At 38.9% G+C, this 14,765-nt stretch overlaps 1 protein-coding gene across 4 annotated transcripts in view; it reads right to left on the reverse strand.

Annotated features, from left to right (window-relative positions):
- KCNH1 (potassium voltage-gated channel subfamily H member 1) overlaps positions 1–14,765 on the reverse strand; it is a 320,211-nt gene that overhangs the window by 128,726 nt on the left and 176,720 nt on the right. For 3 of the 4 annotated variants that reach the window (XR_012083630.2, XM_072989933.2, XM_020794609.3), the window contains one exon: positions 5,178–5,374. Coding sequence is in view for 3 of the 4 variants with exons in the window: in XM_072989933.2 (XP_072846034.2) it covers positions 5,178–5,374 (197 nt within the window). In the remaining variant the exon portion in view is untranslated. Of the gene's footprint in view, positions 1–178; positions 1,038–5,177; positions 5,375–14,765 lie in introns of those variants that run through there. The other variant, XM_020794610.3, reaches the window with a different exon arrangement.

Raw genomic sequence — 14,765 nt, forward strand, 5'->3', positions numbered from 1 at the left:
TGCACCTGGAATGTTTGTCACATTATCAAAAATACTGAACTAATTCAAAGTTGTGTTGAGGAATATTTGCATAATAATAGCTCATTAAATGCCAGTTTGAACTGATTAAAAAAACATTTTCCTGACAGTTCCCAAATTACTTTCTGATCTTCAAAACAAAGGTGAAATGGGAAACATCTATTGTTTATTTCATTTTTATTTGTGGTATTTACACCAGCCACTTAATAATACGGTTTTGACTTACATCTGGACGGCTCACACTTAGGAGAAGTGACATGAGAACATGATAATTAAAACATAACAATTTTCATTCATATGAGTTGTCCTTCAAATTTATCCAGTAATAGATTTTCTATATTTGCAGCCACTTGTGAATAAAGACAGAGAGAACCACAGTGTTTCTAGGAAGGAAATAGTAATGCCTGGAAAATGCTCTCGTATGTAAGGAAAAAGACAGATGTACCATTAATTGTAATATTGAAGTGAGGTCCGTTATGTTACAAGCTATTAAATGGAGCAAAACCCTTGGCGCTGCAGATTTTAAGCATGGGAGAGTTTTAATGAGGAAAATTTACTTCCTACCTATTGGCTAGGAACAGTGACATCTAAGCCAGTTCTAAAGAACTTCAAAGTTAAGTACATACATCTCCATACATATTTTTTAAAAATTAAATAAAAATCAACATTTAAACATTAAAAACCAGATCCTAGAGGGTCAAGATTTTTTGCTACACATTTCCTTATTTTTCTGTTTGTGTCTGGTTTTTATCAAGTTATGACACTAGGTATGAACAGCTGTGTCTGCCATTTAATTGACACATCTGTCATCACCTAATGTCTATATTCTACCTCTCATCATCAAAAGAAAAAAAAAGCTACCATGAGAAACTGAAATATTTGTAAAATGAAGTGGATTACTACTTCCTACAGAGTAATGAGTGAAGCACTTTTCTCAAAGCAAATCAGATTGTTCTGAAGAGCTTGCATCTGTTAGAGCTTGTCCATATTCTTAGTAGCATGTCTGCTCCTTCTGCAATCTGTGAAAAAAAGTGAATTGGATGCCTTGGAATAATTAATTCACAATCAGCTTCTTGCAAATAACTAAATAAAAACAAAGCATGCTTACTTAATGTCAATCAAGTTCAATCATTCTCATCATTAATCAGTATCAGTTTAGCACTGACTGCAATCCAATTAAAAGACCATTATCCCAATAATCAGATAGAAATTGCTATTATGGAATGTGCGTTCTGTGATAAATGTTTAACAGAAGAAAATGAAAGAGGACGAATGAAGTCTCTTTGCTTAGGAACATCTTCTCAAATAAATCCACAAACACCCTTTTAAAGCTTTACTGGCAACCCTAAATAAGGGGTAGAGAACACACAGCCTCCTGATATTGGGGCATCATCTCCTATCAGCCAGAGTTAGTGCATCAAATTATGCGGGATGTTAAACGTGGCAGTCCAGCAACATCTAAAAGGTAATATATATCCTGCACAAAATGCCAATGTACTAGGATCATCCTAGGTTTTGATAAATAATTACAGTTATAGGGCAAGGATGCTTGAGATTATTATTGTGGGGGTTTTTTTTTAGAAAGACTAGGAGCACATTTCTTTGATCTGAACTTCTAATGGATCACAGGTTGTGAACATTGTGTTAAGAGTATTCACTATTGACAACCTGTGCATTGAAAACAAAGTGTTTATAGTAAAATTACAGAGTAAGTAATCATAAGCCAAAATTCTGTTGTTTCGTGTAGTACATCATATTAGAGTAGGCCCACTGAATAAAAAGGTATATAGAGAATCAAGTCCCCTGTAAGTTCCATTGATTCAAATGGTTCTATTCAAAACTGTGATTTACTACAGTACCACTGCTTCAAATGGGCCTACTCTAACTCTGACTAACCATGCTGAAGTAAATCTCAGTTAGACTAGACTCATTTGAATCAATGGAATTTACTCACTACATTTTCACTGATCCAATGGGCCTACTCTAGACTGATTTGCTATACTAAAACAACAGGATTTTGGCTGTACTTAACTTTGGTGTTATGTCTAAACTCTGAACATTGGGTGGACAATTTTTGCCACAAATGTAGCTATCATTCAGTAAAAATAAACCTGAAAATATCTGTATTGTTTTAAAAGTAAGATTGTTTCTGCTTCTGACGGGAGTTTTTGGCTCATACAATGTATCACAAGGAGATGCATGGACGCCAAGAAGTTGCACCTTCCAAGGAATATGTAGTTTGAAACATACGTAGATATAACAACAAAATAAAGAGTAGAGTGACATCATCATATCAGTATTTTCCTACACCCTACAAGTAGTAACCTATGAAGTGGAAGGCAAAAAACTAGTTTTTCCATTGTGCTTTCGTAGGTAAAAGGAATAAGGGACTATCAGGGTAACCTTTGCCCTTCCATTTCCTTCTGCAAGGAGCTTGAGAAGAAAATATCTGCCTTACATAGTATAGGAGCCTCAGGGCACAGTGGTTAACGTGCAATAATGCAGTCAAAAATTCTGCTCACAACCTGCCTTTGATCCCAACAGATTCAGGTTGCCAGCTCAAAGCTGACTCAGCCTTCCATCCTTCTGAGGTTGGTAAATTGAGTACTCAGCTCATGTGGGGGGGGGGGGGGCAATGTGTAGCATAATTAAATTGTAAACAGCCCAGAGAGTGCTTTAAACACTATGGGACAGTATATAAACAGCACACCTTGCTTTACATAAGTAGTTCCCAACCTTGTGTAACCCAGGGGTTCCTGGACTACAGTTCTCAGAAACCTCAGCTAGCACAGCTGGTGGTGAAGGCTTCTGGGAATTGCAGTCCAAGAACCCCTGGGTTACCCACGTTTAGGAACCACTGCTTATTGCAGTCAGCTTGATAAAAAATATAGACTAGTCTCAGTTCCAGTGTATTCTGCATCTACCCAGTTTATTGTTTGTTCTTCCAGCAGCATATAGCAAAAATGTTAACTTCCTTTAATACCAACTTTATTTTTTTGTTTTTGAGTTTTAAGTTGTAGCTTTTTGCACTGGCACAATTTAAAAAACAGTACATTGTGCTATGATCATTTTCATTCATCTCACTTGCAAATAAGCAGACAGGTTAATTAATTCAGCCCTCAAGTTTCATGGTATATTTGAAGATACAATACAAAGATTTCTTGACAGTCTATGTCATGCTCAGTGCATGCTGTTAATTACGGATGCAAAACTACACATCTTTACAGAAGTTTAATTACAGTTGCAAAGTTATGCATTTCTAAAGCTTTTTCGGTTTATCAGATTGCATGGCTTTCTCCTATCTTTTCTCTATCTAAAGAAATAGCTCCAACATTGTTTTAACAATATTACCATGCAAAGCACCTTGTAATGTCTAAATGATGCATAACTAAAGCAAAACCACACAAGTTATAAAACCAGTCCAGAGTCTCTGCCCATAAAACTTTCTGTACTCAGAGGTTCACCACCACTAAAATATGCATGTATCCACATGGATTTTGTCAAAATATAAATTACATTACATTAGGTACATTTCCCTTTAATTATATCTGCTCTTACGATGCTTGGTAAGTGAATCTTTCTTTCTTTCTTTCTTTGTCAAAACTGCTGTTTTTCATAGGTGGCTGAGTGAGAATGTTCATTTTGAAACAATATAAAAATGTTAATTTTGGAATGTTTCTCATTCCAAAATGAACATTCTCACAAAGTTCCAAAATGAACATTCTCATTTTGGAAGGTCCTGTTCATTCAGAACTATAGATGGATTGCTTTGGAATAAAGACCACTAAATTTCTGGTTCGTTTACACATTCAAACAGTAATTCAGAGGCTGAAACTGAGAGTCTTACGAACACTTTGTTGACAGTAAAAGGTCAAAGGCTCTCTAGACCCACCTTTTCCCCACTAGATGAAAACTGTCATGTCAACAAACAGTTATCTCTAATGCACAGTGTCTGAAATTCTATAGACATAAGGCTGTGATTAATTCAAATAATGCCATAAGGTTTGGTTTTTTTTAAACATTCTTATAACTCCTTCTTTAAGTTGGCAGATGATGGTAACCCTGAGATTAGCTACCTTTCCAAAAACTTCAGAATTTTGACTGCGAAAACCTGTCCAAGGATGACCTCATATCCTTTTCATCCAACTGTATCAGAAATCTTAATAGTAGAAAGCAGGTGATTCTCCTTTTCACACCAAACAGACGTCTTGTGCTAACACTATTGTTGACTATACAGTAAACTGGATTGATGTTTGAGTCCTGGATCCTTTAGCTATTGACAAGGAATGCTTTAGACTTCAGAGATATTTGGATCCTAGATTGCCAACAGCAATTGGGATCCCAGGTGTATTTGTCTTCAAATGCACACAGACACACACATGAATGCACCCATGTGCACACAGAGATATACAGATATAGATATAGTCATTGACATAGATATGATGTAGATGATATAGATATGCAGGCTAGTCACATAACTTTAAAGGTAGGTACTTGTTCACATCATACAACAGAATACATGCCATTTTTCTCGCTCTAAAGAATAGCTCAAAAGAGCCAAACCCAGGGAAAAGTTCAGCCAGACTTTCTCACTCTACCCTTAAGAAAGATTTGTTCATATTATATTAAAATAACATTTTAACAATATCCTTAATTTTAAATACGCAAACTAATGAGAAACTGACATGACAGTTTCAAAAAGAGTTTTATGTCAGAGATAAATTAATTAAATTAATTAATTGTACTCTGCAATGTGCTGTTGCTGTTTCTTTGCTTATTTCTCATACAGGTATTTCCTTTTGCAAATACGTTTAATTCCGTGTTTGGAGGCAGAATGTGTTGAATTTATGTGTAGATATGTCAAAGTTTGTTATTTTGTATAAATAGTGTTAAAATGATTAAAGTGGAAGTATAATGTCATACATTTGATCTGTTGTTATTACTTTTCTGAGCATGAATGAAACAGTTCAAAAGAGACAGAAGAAATACTAGAAAATATTTTTCGGGTACAACGTATATTTTTATTCTACTTAGCAAAAGCAGAAACCACCTATAGTTCAAGAAATATAGTGAAATATTGCAGTTTCTTCAGGAACACAGAGGAAACAACTGGCAGAGGTCCACTTTCACACGCATTCCTTAAATACAAAATATCTTACCCTTTTCCGCAGGTTGTAGGTCAAGATGAGGTTCCTGGAGAAAGAATGTGAAAAGGCTGTATAGAACTCCAGCACTTTCTGTAAGGCATCCCTTTTAATCACATGAAGGTCACAGTAGGTTAAAGCCCTTACGTTAGCACAAGACTGGGCTAGAGTTGTTTCCTTCCAGAAGACATCCCCGAAAACATCTCCTTTGCCTAGGAGGAACAATAACCATAATCAAATAATTACCTTTGTGTCAGAAATCAAAAGCACAACTGCAATATATTTGCAAAAAGCCGAAACCCTCTTTTAAAGCACACCTTCTATTTTATGCCACATTTTAAGCATCTGTTTTTAGCAGTGTCTTTTGGTTGCAGTCTAGGGCTAAGAGCCAAACATCCTTGTATGAAAAAGTGAGCTGTAGATCAAATTCTGTTAATGACCCTCTTCCCTGGCCAGCACCATAAGGCCAGATCTGAGCCTCTAACAAAATATTGCCCATGTGGCATGGCATGTGTTCTGCCCAACCAGACTCTCAGCTGTTATGGGTGCAGAGTTAACCCAACACATCATGCTGTACATGATGGAGGTGGGACAAAGTGAAGCAACTGAGACAGTATTCAGGCAATACTGCCCAAAAGATGTGACTCTGAGATGGTTTGTCACATGGGCTTTGAATTTCCTTTGTGGTGGTCGTGAATATAAACCTATAATTTTGCACATTGTTTAGAGAGTTACATATTGGGATGTTGTTGCCATGCAGAAACAGATTATGATTATTAATTCTTAAGGATAGATCATTGTCCTGGAGTTATCTGATAATAGGTGGTAAATGTCCAGAATATCAAAGCAGAAACTGGTTAAATAGTTCTGCAGAGCTGGTTATCACCAGTGGATGGATGGAAAGCCATCTAATACTGGATGTGAAATTCTCTAATATATAGAAGATTTTAGTTCAATAACTCTGAAATAGGATGTGTAATTAATCTGTTGAATTTAAAATGGGGATTGCTTCCAATAAATCTAAATCTGATCGATGTATTTAAAGCCTTAGAAGAAAATCTTTTCCTGTGCTGTTCAGTCAAGGAAACACATTTTTACCAAACTTTTATAAAGTACTATTACTGGTAGACACTAATATTCCGTTTGATAATTAATTAATTACAGTAATTTGCAGAAAGTAGGACAGTTAATTGAATGGCTGAATCTTAGCTGTCAGCCCACTGTTAAAGTTTCAAAAATTATATCTAACAGCGTAATAGCATTGAATCTTTTTTTGTTGTTTTTCTTTCATTGACTGTACAGCTTAATTGGCAGAGTAGATAAAAGTCACCCTGAAATTTTGATCTCCCACCCATCTCCTTTATGTGTAATTTCATCTGAACTCAAGTGGTGCAGCTTGATTTATACCGACACAAAATCAGAATAGTCTTTCAAAGAAAATGGGTGTGTTGAATTTACAAAGCATTTATTCTTCTTTCATCTAAACCCAATAAAACTATTTCCCTTCCAATTTTATGTGAAAAGACATTATATTGCAGAGGATCTGATCAAGAGAAATATTTTGCCCACAGAATCTGAAACAGTTCTATTGTCAAATGGTAGACAGTTAATACAAGATAGTGGTTTAACTAAAGATCTCATTGAACAGACAGATAACAAGTGATATGCAATCCTCATACCATACTATGGTGGAAATAAGTACAGTATAAATAAATAATCAAAGTGCAGATGTCAGTAATAGGTTTGTGGAAAATTATATGGCAGGAAGAATTAAATATTGAGTTTGATTGGGAAATGTAAAACATGCAAAATGCAGGAAGTTGGTGTTCAAAATGTATTATACTGCCCAAATATGGTTTTAAGGAAGTTACTTCAAGAGGGAGCATTTTCCAGGCTACAAGCTATCTTGGCAGGTTGTTGTTGTTGTTTAGTTGTTTAGTCGTGTCCAACTCTTTGTGACCCCATGGAGCAGAGCACGCCAGGCCCTCCTGTCTTCCACTGCCTCCCGGAGTTTGGTCAAATTCATGTTGGTAGCTTCAATGACACTATCCAACCATCTCGTCCTACCTCGGCAGGTAGTTGAGTTAATTCACAGCTGTCTTGACCCAGGCAACATTACTTACCCATGGGAAAGCCAAAGTGTGCCATCATGATTATTTTGTTTAAGAAACACCGAATGTATAAAGCAGAGATTTCCATCATGTGTAGAAGGACATCTCCAAAACACGCAGCCACTTGCTTTTCATAAATAGGGGATACATTTCTGCTATGAAAATATTGGCTGAGAAATATCTAATATAATGTAACTTATTTGCAAATGTTCTTTCTTATGCTTTGATAGAATTGTCTTAATAGCAATTTGTATTGCAATAGAGTTCGTTTTTAAATGACTGAATGAGGGTTATCTAAGAAAAGCCAGCATAGTTATGGTGGGGCTCTTTATTTATCCATGAGAAACAGACCGAAACCTATGATTTTGCTTACATTATGCAACAGAATTTTGGCCTATCTGTCTTGGTAGCCATAGAAACAAGAGTGACCAAGCAGATTTAATTATTAAGCCCTCCTTCATTAATATAAAAAGAACTAGCTGTTTGAGGGCCATCTGCTTTGTTTTTACTGATTTCTAACCCAGCTAACTACTGTACGTGTAGTGGGAAAAATACATATAAATAAATATATGTAACTATAGTCACAATTGGGGACACCAAAATCAATCCTATAAAATATTCTGGCCATGTTAAGATGATCAGATTTCACCTTAGAAATCTGACATGTGTATATCCTCTTATCACCCATCCCCTTCTCTCTCCTCAGTGGAAGTCTTCAATCAACCACAGTTTCCTGTTTGACCTGCATTTCAGGAACTTTGGCCTCAAAGTAGGTGTAGCTGTAAGTGTGTAACGTGTAGCCTCCCCCAGCTTGTCAATCAGGCTTATGTATATTTAGCACTGAGGTTTTGAGAAACACAAGCAGCACACTTGAAAGTACAATCAGTTGAATGTGCTTACAGTACTCACATGGTGAAGGACTAATATGGCAGGACTCCTGGTAATAGATGCGCTATAGGTGCCTCTTCAGGCCTTCATATATTTACAAGTGAACAGGAGGGCATGTTAGGGGAAAGATTATGTCTCCACTACCTTTGTTAAATTGTCCCCACTTTCAGGTTACTATAACACCTCAACAGAGCTTATGCTTATCAGGTTTAGAAAAAACGAGAATCATAAACCAAGCTGCAGGTCTTAGCACAAAGTTTTTTTTCATATGTTGGCAGAAAAAACAAGAGGATAAGCTATGCAATACAAATAAATATGTATATACAGACAGAACAACATACCAGGACTCAGAAGACCTGGGTTTTAATTCCTGCTTGGGCATGGAAACTCACTGGGGGATGGCATTGGTAAAACCACTCCTTAAATATCTCACCTACAGTGGACCCTCTACTTAAGGAATTAATCCGTATTGGAATGGTGGCTGCAAGTTGAAAAGTCTGTAAGTCGAATCTCCATTGACCTACAATGCACTGAAAACCGATTAATCCCATAACCAGTGGTTTTTATTCTATTTTTATTCCATTTTGGTTTTTTTCTGGTCTGTAAGTCGATTCTCTGGCTGCAAGTCGAATCTAAATTTTGCAGCCAGAGAAGTCTCGAAAAGTAACTCGAAAAGTCTGTAAGTCGAGCCGTCTGTAAGTCGAGGGTCCACTGTATCTTGAAAGCTCTATTACGATTGCTATAAGTCATTTCCAACTCAACAGCATGTAACCTAGCATGTCTGTTGTTCCTGCACTACATATTTATAAATAAACACACAAAAGGGTCTTCCCCCCTCTCCATATATACATTATAGATGGAAAAACTAATTTATTTAGATATTTAAGTGTCCCCACATTAATGTCATCATAGTTTATTTGTTAGTCTTCCAGTACATTTCCTTCATATTTTTATCTGATTTTGAAATGCAAAGTCTTTTTGGGAAGCACAAGGAGGAGAACAAAGAGAGGTAGAAGAAGTTTCAAACGCTTTTGAAAAACAACAACACATTTCTGCTTTCTCTGCATGGTAGGATTCCCCTCACCCCACTCCCCCACCCCACCAATAGTTCAGTAAATAAACAGTGAATGAATTAATGCCTGTGGCAGATTATGACCTCTCTTTCATATTTTAGGACTTACATGACTTTGCATGCATACTAAAGATTAACACAGATGGCTGACATTCAATCTATTTTCCTTTAACTCATACCTTGCAAGAAACAGCTTCTGGGTGTGAGTTCAAACACACTTGCCAGATACTTGATTCCCATATAAATTAGAAAGCCTCTAGATTTTCACTTCATGAAGAAATAAAAACGTCATTGTGGCAACTACATGGCCCATGAAACGAAAGGACCCATTTCAAAAACATCTGAAGATTTTCAGACAGAAAATCCCATTAAGTAAGTAACAGTGCAAGAAGCTTACAATTGGTTTGGAATGAGAATGGGTTCGATTTTCAGACACCAAGTGCACAGAGATACCCTTTATAATTGTAACTGAGGGTTGTGTTAAGGAAGGCAAAACACAGTAAATCACTTATTTTAAATAGTGGTCAGGCATCCATATCAGCACGCTTTGCAATATGATTATACTCAGGATACCCAAGCATGTAGCCCAGGGAAGTATTGTGATGACATGTACCCTCTTAGATGCTTGGAAGGCTCCTTATATCTCCAGTTTTGAACACTGAATACAGTGGTGCCCCGTATAGCGAGGTTAATCCGTTCCGGATTAACCTTCGCTATACGAAAACATCGCTGTGCGGGTAAGGAAAACCTATTGGAACGCATTAAACTTAGTTTAATGCGTTCCAATAAGTGTGCAAACTTACCCCTCCAGCGATTTTAATGGCCGCGGATGACCCGAAATGCCCCCCCGCAGCGTTTTCGCGACCTCCGTAAGCAAGGGGAGGGCGCGAAAACGCTGATGGGGCCATTTCGGGTCATGCGGCGGCCATTTTGGAGCCGCCGATCAGCTGTTCAGCGGCTCCAAAATGGCCGCCGGAGCCCCAATCGTCGCAAAGCGAGTGCGGCGATTGGGGCTGATCCGTATAGCGATCCCCAAAAAGGGATCGCTATACGGATTTTTCGTTAAACGGTGCACTCGTTAAGCGAGGCACCACTGTATTGAACTGAATTTTGCAAAAATTATTTTCTCTGGGAGGCTGACATGCTGCAAGCCAAAGTGCTACTCTTCCACGTCACTTCTCCTTCCTCTAAATAGAAAGGGCAGGTGGCCACAGCCCAGAACCACCTAATTTGGAAGGAGTGGGCAAGGTACCATTCTGCTGTGGTTGGACAGCTGTTACCATTGGGTTGTGCTAGCTAGGACCAAAAAGGGTGCAACAACTTCAGCAAAGCTGCCCACATCTATTTTGGAAGCATGCCCAGCCTCCCAGGAAAAAATACATATAAAGCAAATGAGGATGGTAGTCAGTGTCCTGGAGGGTTAGACAGAATGGGGGAGAGGTTCTTGGGGGGGGGGCTCATTGACGTAGCAAAGTGGCATTTGGCATTTATTATGTTAAAGAACTTTACCGAAATAGTATAACACTATTGAGTGAGTGTGTGCAATTGAAGAAGGGTAATTGTTGTACAGACTTTGATTAAACAGGTCACATGATTAGAGCATTGCATAGTGCCTCCTAGTCCCATCCATAGCCATTTGCATTTTCCCCCTATTCGCAGGAATTTGTCTTTTATGGAGAATCAGAAACACACAGCGTCACGGATCTGGGGATGGAGTAAGTCAGAATATCTTCTAAAGGGTACAGAGTGAGTCAGGGGCTTCCACACACCCCTAGTTCCAATGTATGTGAAAAATGGGTTGGGTAGAATGTGTGTCCTAACCCTCCCTTTCTAGAAAGAGAGATAACTATATTCACTTTAACAAGCCTGATTTCAGACAGAGCCAATAGTTTCTTTGACCAGTTTCAGATGAATTTCTTTAGCAGAACACCGTAAAAGTATTGCCTGAGAATACAGGCTTAATAAAAGGACTCTCAGCTCTTGCCAACCCTTACTTTACAGTCTACATAAAGGCTATACTGTATAGGTCCACAAACCATCTACTGACTATGCTGCTGAAGGGTTATTAAAGTTGTAGTCCACAAAAATCAAAAGGGCCAAGGCTAACCATTTCCAGTCATGAGAAGCTTTCTTTCTGGGGAAGAGGGATGCAAACACATAGATGTAGCATAAGTAATTATCTCAATGCAATTAACTGCTATTTTATAGCATTAGGTAAATTAGTGTTTTTCTCTGTTTTATGCAGATAGCAACACATTTAATGCTAATGGGTTGAATTTAACACACTATTCTCAAGCTCTGAAGAAGAATCTATGCTCAGACTTTCTCACTCAGTGCAGTGAAGCACATACGGAGATGTTGATCATGGGGTAGCATGCATGTCTCCGATCCTCAAACGTTCATCCTGAATGCCTGAACAGGGTTACTGTCACAACACAGCAATGTCTACTCTTGTGAATATTTAAGTCACATCATAGTTACCCTGGTATACTCCCAGAAAAGTGGACATAGGATTGCAGACTCTGTTTCTTTTCAAGGAATCAATCTGCCTTCAAGAAAAATACATGCTACTCCAATGACATCATGCAGTCTTCCAACTCTGCTGTGGCACATGATTTAGCAGGAATGTCTTGTAAATTGGCATGCACAGTTCTTTTCATTCTACAGTGGTGCCTCGCAAGACGATGTTAATTCGTTCCGTGAAAAAAGCTGTCTTGCGAAAACATCGTCTTACGAAATGTGGTTCCCAACTGGAATGCATTGAAATCTATTTTTTGCATTCCAATGGGAAAATAGTTGTTTTGCGAAAATCGTCCATAGAAAACATCGTCTTGCAAAACACGGTTTCCCATTGGAATGCACTGAAATCTATTTAATGCATTCCAATGGGGAAAAACATTGTCTTGCGAAAATTGTCCATAGGAAACCATCGTCTTGCGAAGCATAACAGCGATAGCAAAAACTAATCGTCTTGCAGATTAATTGTACTGTGAGGCAATCGTCTTGTGAGGCACCACTGTACTATGAAGACAGCAAATTGACGTTTTAGTGTAAATCACTGCAGAGATAAACTATCAATACTAATTTATAAAAAAGGAGCACATTCCTTTAGACATAATCAGCATTCTCCTGGGACTTCTGTATAATAATAATTTGCCATCAAGGTGATTCTGATTTATGGCAACCCTTTTCAAAGTTTTCCAGATAGCTAGTATTGAGAAGTGGTTTACCGTTCCATTCTACTGGGGACACCTTGGGACTGTGCAGCTTGACCAAGTCCATATAGGCTGGCAACACTCACGGGAGGCACCGTGGGGAATCAAACCCCCCACCAGATACCTAAATTGCTGAGCTATCCAGCCAGCAGGACTTCTGTACAAATGTTACTAAATGTAGGCTAGGTGAAGATGTGACCCTTCAGATATTACTGTTGCTACTCCCATCATCTTTTTAACTGAAGTTGTAGACTAGGAATATGTGGAGGGCCACATATTCATCATCCTTTGAATAATACAGGAGGGAGAAAAGTCCACCTGACAGCATATATGCAGCCATGCAAACATGCTCTCCCTGTAACCTCCATGCCCCAACACACAAATTGTTAAAATAAACAAATAAATACATAATTCAAAAAGGACTGCCATGTAGAGCAGCCATTCTAACCAGGGCCATATGGACTCCTAGGAGCCCCTGACACATTTGAAGGGGGCCACAGAGTCATCTTTTCATGTTCTATCTTTGCACACAGCCAACGACTTTCTTTGTTTGACAGAGGGCCCTGGAACCTGAGAAGACCTCCTAAAAGACCTGTGGCAAAAAAAAAGGGTTGAAAATGGGTGTTCAAGTGTCGTTTTAGACCAAAACTCTAATGACATTTTCTTTGAATTAATTAGTCTCCCTGTTCTATCTGCAGACATGAAAGACCTGACTGGTCCAGTTAAAGGAGAAGATGTAGGGAAGCAGGTTGCATTTAAATGGAGGTTGAAATATAGAGCGCCAGTATTCCTCTGTATGCCAGGAAGAATGAGGCAGCCATTGGTTGTTGAAGGATGGGGCATCCACAACACACCTGTGGATTTACAAACTTGACATATTCTTGGTCTCACAGCTGTTCTTGAAATGCAAGCATGGAGTTGGACAATAATATTTTTTATTTTTATCATTACTTGCGTATCCCTGGGCCATCATGTCAAATCTATCCTATTACAAAGAGACTGTCACCTTTGGTCACCTTCGTCTGAATAAAGTCCTTATGAGTAACGTAATAAACTAAAGCCATTTGAGAGAAACATTACAAGAACAATTCCATCTGTATTCTTTAAGACAGCAATTAGATAAAATTAAACCAGCAGGATTTTATCTCCCCAGAGCAAATGGACCATTTAATGCCCTCCTTTTACAAAAGAAAGATACACAAGATCTCCATGGGCATAACTGTGATTTTAGAAAAACACTTTGTGAAGGATTATGACTTTGTAAGTAATAACTTACTCTAGGGATCCGAGGAAATACAATCCTTGCCTTCCTTCTGTGCAGTGTATTATCTTAATTAAGGAAAATAAATGAAGACACCCATTCCCTGGTGATAGCAAACAAATCGCAACAGCCAGACTTGTGTTACCAATGTGCATCTTCCATAGCTGCTCACAGCATCTCCATAATAATTCCTCTTATTCATAATGCTTAATCATTAACAAAGATATTTTCTAATGCGAATTTTTGATTCATCTCCAGCAAAAGGTTCAACAGAACAAGGAGCAAACAATGGCTTAGAAGATGAAAATTTGGTTTGGGCCACACATAAATTTGGTTTGGGCCGCATGGGGGGGGCAGCCCTAGCCGTCCTCCACAGCCCCGCTCCAAGTGCGCTTACCGGCAGCTGCGATCTCAGATAGCAGAAGCTGCCAGCTTCAACTCCGGTGGCTTTATGGGGCCGGGAGGGGGTCCACCTATTGATGAGGACAGTGCAATGCAGCCCCCTTCTCCCCTCCCCTCCCCTCCCTCCCGCTCCTTCCTTCCTTCTCTCTCCCCCCCCACCATTGTGACGTGCCCCAGCCGCATTCCAGCCGCAAGCGCCGGCAGTGTAACTTGAAACTTTGGAATTTCTTTAAAAATAAAAAATTGCACTGGGCCGCATTATGAGCTGACCTGGGCCGCATGCGGCCCTTGGGCCACAGGTTGGACAAGCCTGGCTTAGATCCTAAAACAATTTAATCTAAGAACGTTCAAAGAATTAGCATTTTCTGTCTCCTTTTCTACCCTGCAAATACCTGTTGTCCCTTGAAAACTCTCTTAGAGGACTGCAGAGGGGCCTTCTTGGACACAGGCTGGCAAGACTCCTGAACTCACATGGGACTATCTTTTGAGCAAACATGTGTAGAACTGGACATGAAAGGGGAGTTTGCCATCCTCTCCCCTCCCTTAGAGTCTCTGTGACCTAGCCTGTATTTTTCAGGAGAATTGCCAAGAACTCCAAAGGCTTTCGGCCGGGGGGGGCTGCAAGTGGCTACAACGAGGGTGAGGACACTTGAG

Source organism: Pogona vitticeps, chromosome 1 (assembly GCF_051106095.1).
Source record: "Pogona vitticeps strain Pit_001003342236 chromosome 1, PviZW2.1, whole genome shotgun sequence".
NCBI lineage: Eukaryota > Metazoa > Chordata > Lepidosauria > Squamata > Agamidae > Pogona > Pogona vitticeps.